The 14,879-nt window shown below is 43.2% G+C and overlaps 2 protein-coding genes across 2 annotated transcripts; both read left to right on the top strand.

Moving 5' to 3' along the window:
- Positions 1-307: 307 nt before the first annotated feature.
- LOC142829345 (olfactory receptor 5AP2-like) lies at positions 308-1,243 on the top strand. Its single transcript, XM_075928835.2, has one exon. The coding sequence runs from the start codon at positions 308-310 to the stop codon at positions 1,241-1,243; it is 936 nt and encodes a 311-aa protein (XP_075784950.2).
- Positions 1,244-8,284: 7,041 nt separating this feature from the next.
- Positions 8,285-9,220, top strand: LOC142829344 (olfactory receptor 5G9-like). Its single transcript, XM_075928834.2, has one exon. It carries the CDS (start codon positions 8,285-8,287, stop codon positions 9,218-9,220), a length of 936 nt encoding a protein of 311 aa, XP_075784949.2.
- Positions 9,221-14,879: the final 5,659 nt, after the last annotated feature.

Raw genomic sequence — 14,879 nt, 5'->3', positions numbered from 1 at the left:
CTCCCACAGCAGTTTCAACAAGTCACTGTTTAGTTTCTTGGATTACTGAACAGGAATGGTGGGGAGGGTGGCATGATTAGCCGTGTGTGTGTTTATCTGTACAGTGTGTGCGTTGTATGGAACAATTGACACAACCAGCTGTGAACATGTGGTTCTGTGGACTAAGACCTTCCTTCATCCTGAATTGGTGCCCATTAAGAAACTGATCTTCTTTTTCTTCATTTACTTCACTATACTAAAGGGTTAGGTTTCCTGCTTCATCCACCTGCCCACATCCCTGTAGCAGCCTGATCTCTGCTCACAGGAGATGGAAGAGGGAAATCACTCGGTGGTGACTGAGTTCATTCTCTCAGGACTGACTGATCATCCGGAGCTGCAGGTCCCCCTGTTTGTGCTGTTCTTACTGATTTATGTTCTCACCATAATAGGAAATGGGGGCATGATCTTGTTAATCGCGATCGACCACCAACTCCACACCCCCATGTACATTTTCCTCAGTATCTTGTCTGCTTGTGATCTCTGCTATTCTTCGACAATTGCCCCGAATATGCTGCAGAATTTTTTTGCAGAGAGGAAAAGCATTTCTTATAGTGGCTGTTATGTGCAAATGTATTTGTTTATCTGTCTGGCAGATATTGAGTGTCTCTTGCTGGCTGTGATGGCATATGACCGTTATGTGGCCATCTGTAACCTGCTGCTCTATATGGTCACCATGTCCACGCAGCGTTGTAGCCAGTTGGTGGCTGGGGTGTGTACTGTGGGGTTGGTGGATGCAATGATACACACATGTTTGACATTTCGGTTGTCGTTCTGCCACTCCAACGTCATCGATCGTCTCTTCTGTGACATTCCCCCACTGCTGGCGCTCTCCTGCTCTGATACCCACATCAATGAAACTGTGATGATTGCCTTTGTTGACTCTATTGTGGTGAGCAGCACTGTGAGTGTTCTCCTCTCCTATGTCTGTATCATCTATACCATCTTGCAGATCCGCTCTGCCGAGGGCCGGCATAAAACCTTCTCCACCTGTGCTTGTCATTTGACTGCTGTGGTTATGTTTTATGGTTCTCAACTCTTTGTGTGTTTCCATCACACTTTCAACTCTACGGAGGAAGACAAAATAGCCTCTATGTTTTACACGGTGGTCCTCCCCATGTTGAACCCCCTCATCTACACTCTGAGGAACAGGGAGGTGAAAGACGCTCTGAGGAAAGCAGTCAAGGAATGCCTAATTAAGTCTTGAATCTGATTAACTCAGTACAGCCTTAATTATGGGGAATGGAATCAGGTGAATTCAATTTCCAGCCCATTGTGATGACATTTCATACAGCCAGTGGTGGCTCTTTATTACATTGTTTTTATTTGTTTGTTTGCATCTCAGCAAAGCCTTAAGGCTCTCTCTAAATTCAGGGTTTTTTTTTAGCTTTTGCTCCAGCAAAATTCAAGGAAGCACCTGTTTCACATGTATAAAAACTATGTGATGTGCTTTGATAGCATGGAGTTGTTTGTACTGGGAAAGACAAGGGGGGCAGGAAATCTTTTCCCCCTGTTCTTTGTAGTGGGGTTGGGTTGGTTTTGCAGTTGTAAGTCTGAAGTGTATGCTTTCTGCGTCTGCCTAGTTGGGTACTTAGAAAAACATGGAAAAACACATTCTGTTCAACACAAACCAAAACTGAATATTTCTTGAGCGTACATCTGCACAACAACGTTATTTTGGAATAATGAACATTATTTCAAAATAGCACAGTATGCCTCTACACAGCAAGCCGTTTTTGAAATAATGAGGCCTTCTTACTCCGACTCATGGTAACTCTCATTTCACAAGGAGTAAGGAAAGTCGAAGGAAGCGTGTTGTTCCTTCAACCTTCTGTTGTGTAGACAGTGCCAAAATGGAATTAAGCTATTCCGAATTCAGGTATGTGATTGATGTAGCTGAAGTTATGTAGCTTCATTTAACTTTTGTCCTGCTGTGTAGACGAGCCCTAAATGTTTTGGAAATTGATAAAACGGAAGAAAATATCCTTTGGAATCTTTTCTTTTTACCTGGACACTTTTCAATGCAAAAGGAAAGACACACAAGGCCTTTATTAGCCCAATGGATGGGAGTGGAATAGGCGGTGATATTGCTGCTTCCTTTGTAGACCAGTGATTAGAGCACTTATATGGGTTGTAGGAGACACAGGTCAATCTCCGCTCTGTCCGATGGGGAGAAGGAATTTGACAGTGAGTCTCCCACATTGCTGAACAGTGCTCTGGTATCTGGGCTATGGTATCCTGGATCTTTCTCAGGCCTGATCTGCGCTAATGGTGAAAACCGATCTAAGCTTCTTTAATCGCAGTCGACGTACTGTAGTCTGTCATACAGCAGTGTCCATATGATGCTCCATTGATGAGATGGTCATGAAGCTAAAGCGTGGAGCTTTTGAATTCCAAGGCCATTTATCTAGTTGGATACTAAGTGGCTAAGGGTACATTTACACAGCAGGGTTTAACTCAAAATAAGCTATGCAAATTGAGCTACGTCAGTTGCATAGCTTTTTTCAGAATAGCTGATTTGGCAACATCTACACAGCGCTTACGTCGACATAGAGCGCTCTTCCTCCCACTTCCCTTACTCCTTGCACAATGATGATTCCAGGAGTCAGAGTAAGAAGTCCTCCAGCTTGACAGTATTTCAACATTATTTGGAAATAACTGCTTGCTGTGTAGGTGCAGACTAAGGGTATGTTCGAACTAGAGTGGTTAATGTAGGCAACCGAAGTTGCAAATGAAGGCCGGATTTTGAATTTCCTGGGCTTCATTTGCATCTTGCCGGGCGCTGCCATTTTTATATGCCGGCTAGTTCGGACTCCGTGCCCGCGGCTACACGTGGCACGGACTAGGTAGTTCGGATTAGGCTTCCTATTCTGAACTACCGTTACTCCTCGTGGAATGGAATGGCTGAGGGGATTGTGAGTCAGAAATTGATAGAATCTGGCAATTGACTGATGTTGGAATCAAGGGGCCGTTACAAAAATTAAAAATAAATTCATTTAAATCTGATACCAATCTGACAATACCCAAAATATTTGGCAAATGGAAAACATGGATCAACATTTCTTTTTCAGCTGTTGGAAACATTTAACATAATTGGAAACGGAACTTTTCTTTCCTTCCTTCTGAGCACCTCGTAATTGTTATTATAGTAGTCCTCCCCTTTAGGCTACACGAGAGAATATAACTGATTTTCCTCCTATTACAATCAAACCTTCAAGGAGTCAGAGGTTTGCACCACATGCGACAGGAGGATACTAACATGCCCCATAGTCCCAGTAACACCAGCCAAGAACTGTGCCCATATGCGGGAGGTTTTCTACTATGACAGTGAGGAAGGAGACATCACTGGGCCTACAATGGCTCTCCTTGGAGGCAGGTTATGACCACAGTGTCCTTGTGCATATGCAGCCATATGGGCCCTTGTACATATGGGCCCATCCCTGCACCCTTGCTCCTTCTTATTAATCTAACAATGTTAGAACCACACCTCTAGTGCTCCTGGGATAATTTCCAAGTGGGTGGCTGTGACGTACATGCTGTAGCTCAGATTAATCAGCAGTTGTGTCACCCATACCTGCAGCTTTGCATGCCTTACAATACCTTGCTAAAGTGGCTTCCACGTGGGCTATTCACAATCCACCTTCCAGCATGCTAGTTACACCCGGATCATCATTAGCATTTCCTCCTGATTGCAAGGGGACAAAATGTCTATGTGGAAGGATGTTCCCTGCTGTTTTTCCTCTCCTTTCTCATAGACTCATAGACTTTAAGGTCAGAAGGGACCATTATGATCATCTAGTCTGACCCCCTGCACAGTGCAGGCCACAAAATCTCACCCACCCCTCCTAGAATAATCCTCTCACCTATATCTCAGATACTGAAGCCTTCAAATACTTTGAAGACCCCAAGATGCAGAAAATCCTCCAGCTGTGATCTGTACCCCATGCTACAGAGGAAGGCGAAAACCTCCAGGGCCTCTGCCAATCTACCCTGGAGGAAAATTCCTTCCTGACCCCAAATATGGCGATCAGCTAAACCCTGAGCATGTGGGCAAGACTCACCATCCAGACACCCGATAGTTCTCTATAGTAACTCCTATCATCCCTCCATTGACCTATTTCCCACTGATAATTTCCCACTTGGTCAATTAGCTACCAAGATCATGTTATCTCATACTTTCTGAGTATCCTTTTCCCGCTCGATGACCATTTACTCCTCAAATACAAAGTTAATCACAGCAGACATCCCTTTGTTTAAGACACACCTTGTTGCCAACCTCAGTTTGGAACATGTGTTTATAACACCACAGAGTGAAATTATACATCTTCATGTAGATTGTTGCCTAACGTATTTTATCAGGATGATGCTGATCAGCAAATGATCATTTTTCAAATGACACATTACAACAAAATCATATCAACATATCAAGCACAAAACCAATTCCAACTCTACTGCACGATACACACTGTGAAATGTAAGACAGACACCACATCAGCGATTTCAACATATTGAACATGAAACACACGAGAACTAGTTGTTCCATTCCAACTCATCTGTTGAGGTGGGTCTTACCCACAAGAGCTCATGAGACTATATTTTTGTTGGTCTCTATGCCCTGTTCTACACTAGGGCTTATTTCAACTCCTCCTTCCCTTAAGTCGAATTAATGAGCAGAGCGTCCAAGCTATTATTTCAAAATAACGGGCCACATATTTTGAAATCTGTACTCCTGTTTTTTTCTCAAGGATAGCACTAATTTCAAAATAGTTATTTTGAAATAACGGTAGTGTGGACACCCTGGTACCGGTATTTAAGAATAACTGCTTCCCAGAATAATTTGAACTAATTATTCCCCAGTGCTTCCTGGGGCTCTCAGTGTGAGGTATCGCATCCATGTTAACAGATCCAGCATTCTCAATGGGCACAAGCTGAGCAGCATACCCAGTGTTAGGAGGCCCTCTCTCCCTGGGTGATATCACTACAAAGCCGGGAAGAATGCACATTGCCTCTTCCCAAGACTTACAAGGCTGCGAGGACGGGATAGGTGGCTTCCCCTAGGAAAACCTCTATGCAGGAAGGAAGGGCTCATCTTTATTTCAGAAACTACCCTGTCCTGGGACCCGCAGTATAACTATTAATATTTAAGTGCATAGGACGCCCGGGAGCAGTTGGTGTAATTACTGGGCCATTTCACAAGATGAAAATCCTGGCCATGAAGGGTCCCAGGTGAGATCCCAGGATTGAACAAGATTGTCCCAATTTTCTATTTTTCTATTTTTGAATATTTGTTTGATATGAAATAAAGTTGAAGGCTACTTCTGGTATATCAGCCTGGAAAATTCAAGACCTTCATCTCCTCTGTCAAAACCCGACCCATTGTTTTCAAGCACCCTATTTTTTTAACAATGATTCCATTCACAAAAGTCATTTCCATAGTTACCTGTAAGGTGTGTATCTGTCTAGCACACCTAATTAGTGGAGCCAAGCAGCATTCCCTGCAGATTTAGTGCTCTGTGGTAGGAGTAGGTGATTAAATTGGACATCTGGAGCATATTTTGTGTGCTGTCACATAGTAACCATGGTGACTTGAATTTACTTACACATCTGATTCTAGTATGATACATTGTGTGATGTTTACTAGCTTGAGTTGCTACTTTTCTTTTGATTTGAGTTCATATTCATTAATTTTTTTGACACAAAGCTTGTTCATGGGCTTAAAGTGCAGCAGGGGAGGTTTAGATTGGACATTAGGAAAAAATTCCTAACTGTCAAGGTGGTCAAATATTGGAATAAATTGCCAAGGGAGGTGGTGGAATCTCCCTCTCTGGAGATATTTAAGAACAGGTTAGATAGACATCTGTCAGGGATGGTGTAGACGGAGCTTGGTCCTGCCTTGAGGGCGGGGGGCTGGACTCGATGACCTCTTGAGGTCCCTTCCAGTCCTATGATTCTATGATTCTATGATTCACTATCTCTTGTATTAACATTCTTTCTTTCTTCTTCTTAGGCCACAACAATGATCATAGATAGATAGATAGATAGATAGATAGATAGAATTAATTTTTGTTTCTACTAGTGGCAAACAATAGAGTACATTGATATTGATGTAGCATGAAACAAAATTTGAGTCTCAACATGACTGGCAAAACAATGGTGAGGAACATTGGTCATTTCCAGATGTACAGAGAAACATCCAATTAACAATGGAGACCAGATAGCTGAGGTCACTTACTCAGTTCCTCTGGTCATCATATGATCTCCATCAAGAGCCTATCTTTCCTACTTTAGGGAGGAATTCAGCAAAGGACGGGCATAAATACCAGATAGATAGATAGATCGATAGAAGCCAATGAGTTTTGAATATTATATATTATATCCAGGTTTTTTATTTGTACTGGTGGATTTTTGTATTGGTGCATAACAAAATCCAGTCTGCAGATAAATGGCAAACATTAGAGGGAACATTGCTGGTGTCCAGGTTTTCAGAGAAACACCCAATTCACACTGGAGACCTGAAGGTCACGCTTTGCTCCTGAGTGACTCTGGTCACCCTATGGTCTCCATAAAGCACCTAACTTTCCTGCATTGGGGAGTGACCTAGCAAGGGAAGAACATAAAATACCCTGGTTATTGGCATGTGATAGATAGATAGATAGATAGATAGATAGATAGATAGATAGATAGATAGATAGATAGATAGATAGATAGATAGATAATGTCTTACAGGTTTTACATTCCAACATTCCTCCTACTGGGGGTCAGAGCAATGAGGTCATTCCAAAACCAGGAATGACTGAGAAGATACCAGCTAAAGCTGCAAGAAATCAGTATATTTCAGACCTATCTAACTCCCTGTTCCTTTTATTCCCAGCTTCTTGATAAGGCTCGCTGAAAAGCTTTTTTTCTTGTAACATTTTCATTGATGAGAAATTAAATTTTTATTTCCACTAATTTTTTCATTGAATTACCTGCTCTAGGTAATTTAGCAGTTGTCCATCAAACTACCAAACTCCTCTCCTCCCTAAATTGTGGCTGTGGGATGTGGGTGACATTCCAGGGAAGTTCAGCAGGAAGGGAAATCATCCTATATCATGGGGGATGGAATCCTGCCTGGGATCCATGAAAGAGAATGGTGGGATGGGGTATCCGAGGGACCCCTGCAATGTTACTGTAATTTTGCTTTCCTCCAACAACAAAACAAATCAACCCTTTGTGGATCAGTTTGGTACATTAACAGCTTTAACTGAAATATCCCCCTAACCTCATACACTGTAACTCTGATATGCATTGCATCATTCCATATCACAGAAGGAAAGAGTGGGCCAATTAATCTCCAGGCTATGAGCTACACTGAAGTTGGCTTTGGACCACTGAGCACATTAATGAGGTGTTGTGTCTCTCTGGACACAGGTATTCCCAGGTGCTTCAGGGACCATGTCCCCTACATCACAGATGGCAGTATAAAACTTCCCGAAGGCACCGAATGCTCGTAGTTGCTGTGAATGGAAAAACACCCCCGTCTCGGTCCCTTTTCAGGAGGTGCAAGCTTTTGTCCTGCATCCCAGCCACACACACATTCACATGAAGCCTGGAGATCAGCAGGTACTGAATTCAAAATCTCCAGCACTAAAAGGAGCAGCCCAACTCCTGGTCCTTGACCAAAAAGGACAACACCTTTGTTTGGGAAAAACTAGGCAATTCTGTAGTCAGAGAAGCCAGTGTGTTCCTTTATATCTCTGGGTTTCAATGGAAATGAACATAAATGCTGAGATCAGACGATAAAAGGTTTAATCAGCACTCTGAGGATGCTTCAACTCAAACCGATATTCCAAGGCACAGAGCTCACTTTCTCCATAGAGGGAAGATTGACCCTCATTTACTCTCACCTGTCTTTCAGCAGAGGGATGATCATATCAGACTAATATGTTTTTCACCCTGATTCTCCAACAGCAGTTTGAACAAGTCACTGTTTAGTTTCTTGGATTAGGGAACAGGAATGGTGATGATGGTGGGATAATTAGGCGTGTGTGTTTTTATCTCTACAGTGTGTGCATTTTATGGAACAATTGACACGACCAGCTGTGAACATCGGTCTCAGTGGACTAAGACCTTTCTTGATCCTGAACCAGTGCCCATTAAGAAACTGATCACTCTTTTCTTCATTTACTTCATTACAGCAAAGAGACCATTTCCTCAAGTCATCCCCCTGTCTGCTTCCCTGTAGCTACCTAATCTCTGCCCAGAGGAGATGGAAGAGGGAAATCACTCGGTGGTATCTGAGTTCATTCTCTCAGGACTGACAGATCATCCAGAACTGCAGGTTCCCCTGTTTGTGTTGTTCCTACTGATTTATGTTATCACCCTGGTAGGGAACGGGGGAATGATCTTGTTAATCACAATTGACCACCAACTCCACACCCCCATGTACTTTTTCCTCAGTATCTTGTCTGCTTGTGATGTCTGCTATTCCTCCACAATTGCCCCTAAAATGCTGCAGCTTTTTTTTGCGGACAGGAAAAGCATTTCTTACACTGGCTGTTATGTGCAAATGTATTTGTTTATCTGTTTGGCAGATATTGAGTGTCTCTTGCTGGCTGTGATGGCGTACGACCGTTATGTGGCCATCTGTAACCCACTGCTCTATACGGTCACCATGTCCAGGCAGCGCTGTAACCGGCTGGTGGCTGGGGTGTGCGCTGTGGGGATGGTGGATGCATTGATACACACGTGTATGACATTTCGGTTGTCGTTCTGCCACTCCAATGTCATCGATCATTTCTTCTGTGATATTTTCCCAGTTCTGGCACTCTCCTGCTCAGACACCAGCCTCAATTACATTGTGCTGTATGCCTTCATTGACACTATTTTGGTGAGCAGCACTGGGAGTGTCCTCTTCTCCTATATCTGTATCATCTCCACCATCCTGCGGATCCACTCTTCCGAGGGCCGGCACAAAGCTTTTTCCACCTGCGTTTCCCACGTGACTGTGGTGGTCATGTTTTATGGCTCTCAACTCTTTGTGGGTTTCCATCCCATGTTCAGCTACATGGAATTAGACAAAATAGCCTCCGTGTTTTACACGATAGTGATCCCCTTTTTGAACCCCCTCATCTACAGCCTAAGGAACAGGGAAGTGAAGGTCGCCTTGAGGAAAGCAGTTAAGGAACTCCAAATGAAGTCTTGAGTCCGGAAAACTCTGTACTGCCTTAGTAATAGAGAACAGAAACAGGTGAATTCAATTCCCAGCCCATTATGATGGCATTTTACAGAGGCAGTGGTGGCTCTTTATTACATTACCATTCATATTCATAGAATCATAGAATCATAGGACTGGAAGGGACCTCGAGAGGTCTTCGAGTCCAGCCCCCCGCCCTCAAGGCAGGACCAAGCTCCATCTACACCATCCCTGACAGATGTCTATCTAACCTGTTCTTAAATATCTCCAGAGAGGGAGATTCCACCACCTCCCTTGGCAATTGATTCCAATATTTGACCACCCTGACAGTTAGGAATTTTTTCCTAATGTCCAATCTAAACCTCCCCTGCTGCACTTTAAGCCCATTACTCCTTGTCCTGTCCTCAGAAACCAAGAGGAACAAATTTTCTCCTTCCTCCTTGTGACACCCTTTTAGATATTTGAAAACCGCTATCATGTCCCCCCTTAATCTTCTTTTTTCCAAACTAAACAAGCCCAGTTCATGAAGCCTGGCTTCATAGGTCATGTTCTCTAAACCTTTAATCATTCTTGTCGCTCTTCTCTGTACCCTTTCCAATTTCTCCACCTCTTTCTTGAAATGTGGCGCCCAGAACTGGACACAGTACTCCAGCTGAGGCCTAACTAGTGCAGAGTAGAGCGGCAGAATGACTTCACGAGTTTTGCTTACAACACACCTGTTGATACAACCTAGAATCATATTTGCTTTTTTTTGCAACATATTCATTTGTTTGCATCCCAAGAAAGCCTTCAGGCTTTCTCTAATATCAGGGGGGTCTTAATCTACTGCCCCAGCAAAATTCAAGGAAGCGCCTGTTTCATGTGTATAAAAATTTGTGATGTGCTTTGAAATCATGGAGCTGTTTGTATTGGGAAAGAACAAGGGAGCAGGAAACCTTTTCCCCCACATCTTTGGTTTGTTTGGTTTCGTAGTTGTAAGTGTAAAGTGTATGATTTCTGCGGCTACCTGATCAGGTGCCTAGAAAAACAATGAAAAAGAAAATTCTGTTCATCCCAACCCAGATCTGAATATTCCCTCAGGCCACAGCTCCACAGCAACATTATTTTGGAATAACACAGTGGCTGTGTCTAGCTTGCATCCCTTTTCCATAAAAGGGATGCAAATTAGACACATCGCAATTGCAAATGAAGCGGGGATTTAATTCCCCCCCCCACTTCATTTGCATAAACATGGCTGCTGCTTTTTTCCAGCTCGGAGGTTTGCCGGAAAAAAGCGCCAGTCTAGATGGGGATCTTTCAGAAAATAAAGCCTTTTCCGAAAGATCCCTTATTCCTTTTTTTTAGAGGAATAAGGGATCTTTCAGAAAAGGCTTTATTTTCCGAAAGATCCCCGTCTAGACTGGCGCTTTTTTCCGGCAAAGCTCTGAGCCGGAAAAAAGCGGCAGCCATGTTTATGCAAATGAACATGTTCATGTTTATGCAAATGAAGCAGGGGGATTTAAATCCCCACTTCATTTGCAATTGTGATGTGTCTAATTTGCATCCCTTTTACGGAAAAGGGATGCAGTCTAGACACAGCCAATGTGCTTCTACTCAGCAAGCCATTATTTTGAAAGAATATTGAGCTGGAGGACTTCATACTCCAACTCATGGTAACCCTCTTTTTTCAAGGAGTAAGGGAAGTTGAAGGAAGAGAGTTATTCCTTCGACCTCCTATTGTGTGGACAGCGCCAAAATGGAATTAAGCTATTCTGACTTCAGCAATGCAATTGATGTAGCTGAAGTTACATAGCTTAATTCAACTTTTGTCCTGCTGTGTAGACGGTCCCTAAATGTTTAGGAAATTGATAAAACTGAAGAAAATATCCTTTGGAATCTTTTCTCCCTTTCCCGGACACTTTTTAATACAAAAGGAAAGACAAAGTACCTGTATTGACCAAATGGATAGGAGTGGAAGAGGTGGTGATATTTCTGTTTCCTTTGTAGACCAGTAATTAGAGCACTTATATGGGCTGACACAAGCCAATCTCTCCTCTGTCTGATGGAGAGAAAATATTTGAGACTAGGTCTCTCACATTGCCAAACGGTGTTGTGGCATCTGGGCTATGTCCAGTCCTGGATCTTTCTCAGGGCTGGTCTGTGCTAATGGAAAAAGCTGATCTAAGCTTCTCTAATCCCAGTTGACGTACTGTAGTCTGACGTACAGCAGTATCCAACTAAAGATGTGGGGGAAAATATTTCCTGCTCTCCTGTTCTTTTCCAATATAAACAGCTCCATGCTTTCAAAGCACATCACATATTTTTATACATATGAAACATACATATGATGCTCTGTTGATGAGATGGTCATGAAGCTAAAGTGTGGAGCCTTTGAATTCCAAGGTCATTTCTCTAGCAGGATACTAAGTGGCTAAAGGTACATCTACACAGCACAGCTTAACTGGAAATAAGCTATGCAAATTTAGCTATGTCAGTTGCATAGCTTTTTTCAAAATAGCTTATTTCAGAATTGGGAGCATCTGCACAGCATTTATCTCGACACAGAGCCCTGTTCCTCCGACTTCCCTCACACCTTGCACAATGAGGGTTACAGGAGTCAGAGTAAGAAGTCCTCCAGCTTGACAATATTTCAATATTATTTCGAAATAACTGCCTGCTGTGTAGCTGTGGACTAAGTTCTTTTGAAATAACATTATTTATTTTGAAATAATGTTTCTGTTTAGATCTACGTTGAGAGAGTAGATCCTCACCTCCCCTAAACTTGGTGATTTTAGCTTCTACAGGCAACATTAAAGATCTGATAAAATGTTCCAGTATTTGCTCCGGGGATAGCTGAGTTAGTCTGTACAGAATAAACTTAAAAAACAAAAACTGGTCTGGTATCACTTTATAGACTAATAAAACATGTAGATGGCATCATGAGCTTTCGTAGGCACAGCTCACTCCTTCAGATGACCAGCGTTTTGAGTTTAGGATGAGCAGACCCAAAATAAATAGGGGCGAAGGGGTAAGAAAAAAAGGAGGCGGGTGGGAAACAAGGACAGTATTTGCCGTTAGTAACAGTAAAGCAAGATAGATACTTCACTCCCAGGCTCCCATAAAATTTCATTCACTGTAAATATATTTTTTAAAGAAGAGGTGTTATCAGCAATTTTATTTTTACTTCCTGTGTTCAGTGACGATACAATTCAAAATACTCCTTTTAGAATGCTGGAATGGTTTGAAATAAGAAAATTGGCCAGTCTGCATAATGAGTAGCTGCCTCTCCTCAGCAGAACTCTCCAGAGGCAGCATTTTCAAAAATACTCACTAATTCAGGGTGCCTATCGACAACTATGGAAATGTGCATCTTAAATTCTTTCTGCCTCTCTTTGCCCATCTATGAATGGGAGTAACCAGACTTACCAGCTTCATTGTAGGGTTCAGAATTGTTTGCGGCTCTTTCAATGGCCCTCATCAATGTAGTACCTGTAAGCACCTCATGAACTTGATTGTATGTGTCCTTGCAACTTCCATGTTAGGACGTATAGTATTACCTCCATTTTACCGATGATTAACTGAAGTGCTGAGAAAGTAAATGACTTGCTTTAAGGTCATGTAATCCCCTTTTTCCTCCTCGGGTTACTCAGGAGCAGGTCACACTCACACGTGTGCCGGGACACCTGATGGTTTTTACGTAAAAGGAGATCCTGAGTACCCCAGTGGCGATGTTGTTTATTTGGGGATTCCCTGTCCACTCCTTGCTGTAGTCCCTTGCTCCCTAAGTTATACAATGGTGGTGTCTCCACCTGGCTGGCCCTGTATACTCTGGCTACGTCTACACTGGCCCCTAATTCTGGAAAAGTCATGCAAAGCAGGTAAGTCAGAATACGGAAATCCGCGGGGGATTTAAATATCCCCCACGGATTTAAATAAACATGTCCGCCGCTTTTTTTCCAGCTTGGGGAAAAGCCGGAAAAAAGCATCTAGACTGGCGCGATCCTCCGGAATAAAGCCCTTTTCCGGAGGCTCTCTTATTCCTACTTGAAAGTGTAGACGTAGCCTCTTAATCGTGTGCCTTGGGAGCCTCCAGGAATAAAATTATTGCAGCAGTAATCGGGATCTAACTCCAGAACAACACTTATAAATAATATACATCTACTTGATTACATAGAATGAACACATCTTTACTTAATAAGTTAAAGAAACAGGATTTAACAGATTAACAGTGAATAAAATCAATTAACAAAGCACACAGAAATAACAGGAACTTATCTAGCTGGCATTTGCATTGCCACCATTTATCCCACCCCAGAGTGTGCACCCCTCTGGACTCAGAGTCCCAGACACTTGGTTGCGTGGGCGTGCTTGAAGGGCTATAGCTGGATATGGAGACAGCACTGTGTGGGTCCTGTGTGTGTTAGTCCAAGCTGAGCAGCCACCTGCAAAATCCCTCTGGCACTGGAGCACGCTCCACTAAATGCCAGCAGCTCTAGTTCCCTGAGCTGGACACTCTGCCTCTCTTTGGACCCAGACTTAATCTGTATCTCTGAAGTCTGTCCCAGGCAGCACTTTCCCAAAGAGCCCATTTACTTACAGCCTCCTCCTGTGTGTTGGTTTTTGTGTAGTCCTTCTCAGCCACAGGCACAGCCAGAGTCTTTCCCCTCTAGGGCAATCAGCAGCCCTTAAGCAGCCTGCTAGATCCAAGCCCTGCAGGCTCTCAATCCCAGGCTGTAGCTGCAACACAACAGCTTCCTGGACTGCATAAGACTCCTCCACAGCAGCCTGGCTCCTCTGTTCCAAAATAGAGACCCCACCTTTCCCAACATGCCCAGACAAGCCCCTTTACCGATTTTCCTCAAGGGCTCATGGAAGTGTAGTCTCTAGGGCTAGATTGCAGCACACAGAATCCTCCCAGAAAAAGTCAGCGGCCCCTTTAGTAAGGGGACTACAGTCACACAAGGTGACTAGTTGTATCAGGAACTAAGCCCCAAATTACACAGTGCTACACTAACGTTCTACCTACTGGCATATCTTTCCTTCGCATGGCAATAGAGGAACAGTGGTGTCTTGGAAACCATTAAGGCCAGAGTTTTGTTATCTGGTTAATTTTGGCCCTTCAGAGAACTCCCGTTCACTCAAAAGTAGCCAGCAGCAGTAGGTTCGATGGGAGGGCCAAAGTGCTTTGTACGATAAAATCCTTATTTACAAGCTCTTCCAAGCAAGGATCTGTCTGCAAGCTCCAAAGCCAGGCGTGAATGTTCTCCAGGGCTTGTAAAAACGTAGTGAGCTGGTTTACTCTGAGTTTTTGTGTTGGTGACACACAATGTGAAAATGTAGCCTGTTTCCACATAGTACCACTGAAATCAAAATCATGGGCTCTAAACATTGGTGGAAAAACCCAGAACCATGAAAGAGAATGGTGGGATGGGGTATTCAAAGACCCCGCAATGTTACTAAGATTTTGGTTTCCTCCAACAACAATCATATCAACCCTTTGTGGATCAGCTCAGTACATTAGCAGCTTTCTCTGAAAAACACCCCTAACCTCATATACTGTAACTCTTATAGACATTGCTGGGGATAGAACAAGAAGCAATGGGCTTAAACTGCAGCAAGGGAGGTTTAGGTTGGACATTAAGAAAAAGTTTCTAACTGTCAGGGTGGTCAAACACTGGAATAAATTGCC

The sequence above is a fragment of the Pelodiscus sinensis genome, chromosome 5, assembly GCF_052426305.1.
Source record: "Pelodiscus sinensis isolate ZL-2025 chromosome 5, ASM5242630v1, whole genome shotgun sequence".
Lineage (NCBI taxonomy): Eukaryota > Metazoa > Chordata > Testudines > Trionychidae > Pelodiscus > Pelodiscus sinensis.
This window is presented reverse-complemented; position numbering and strand designations above follow the sequence as displayed.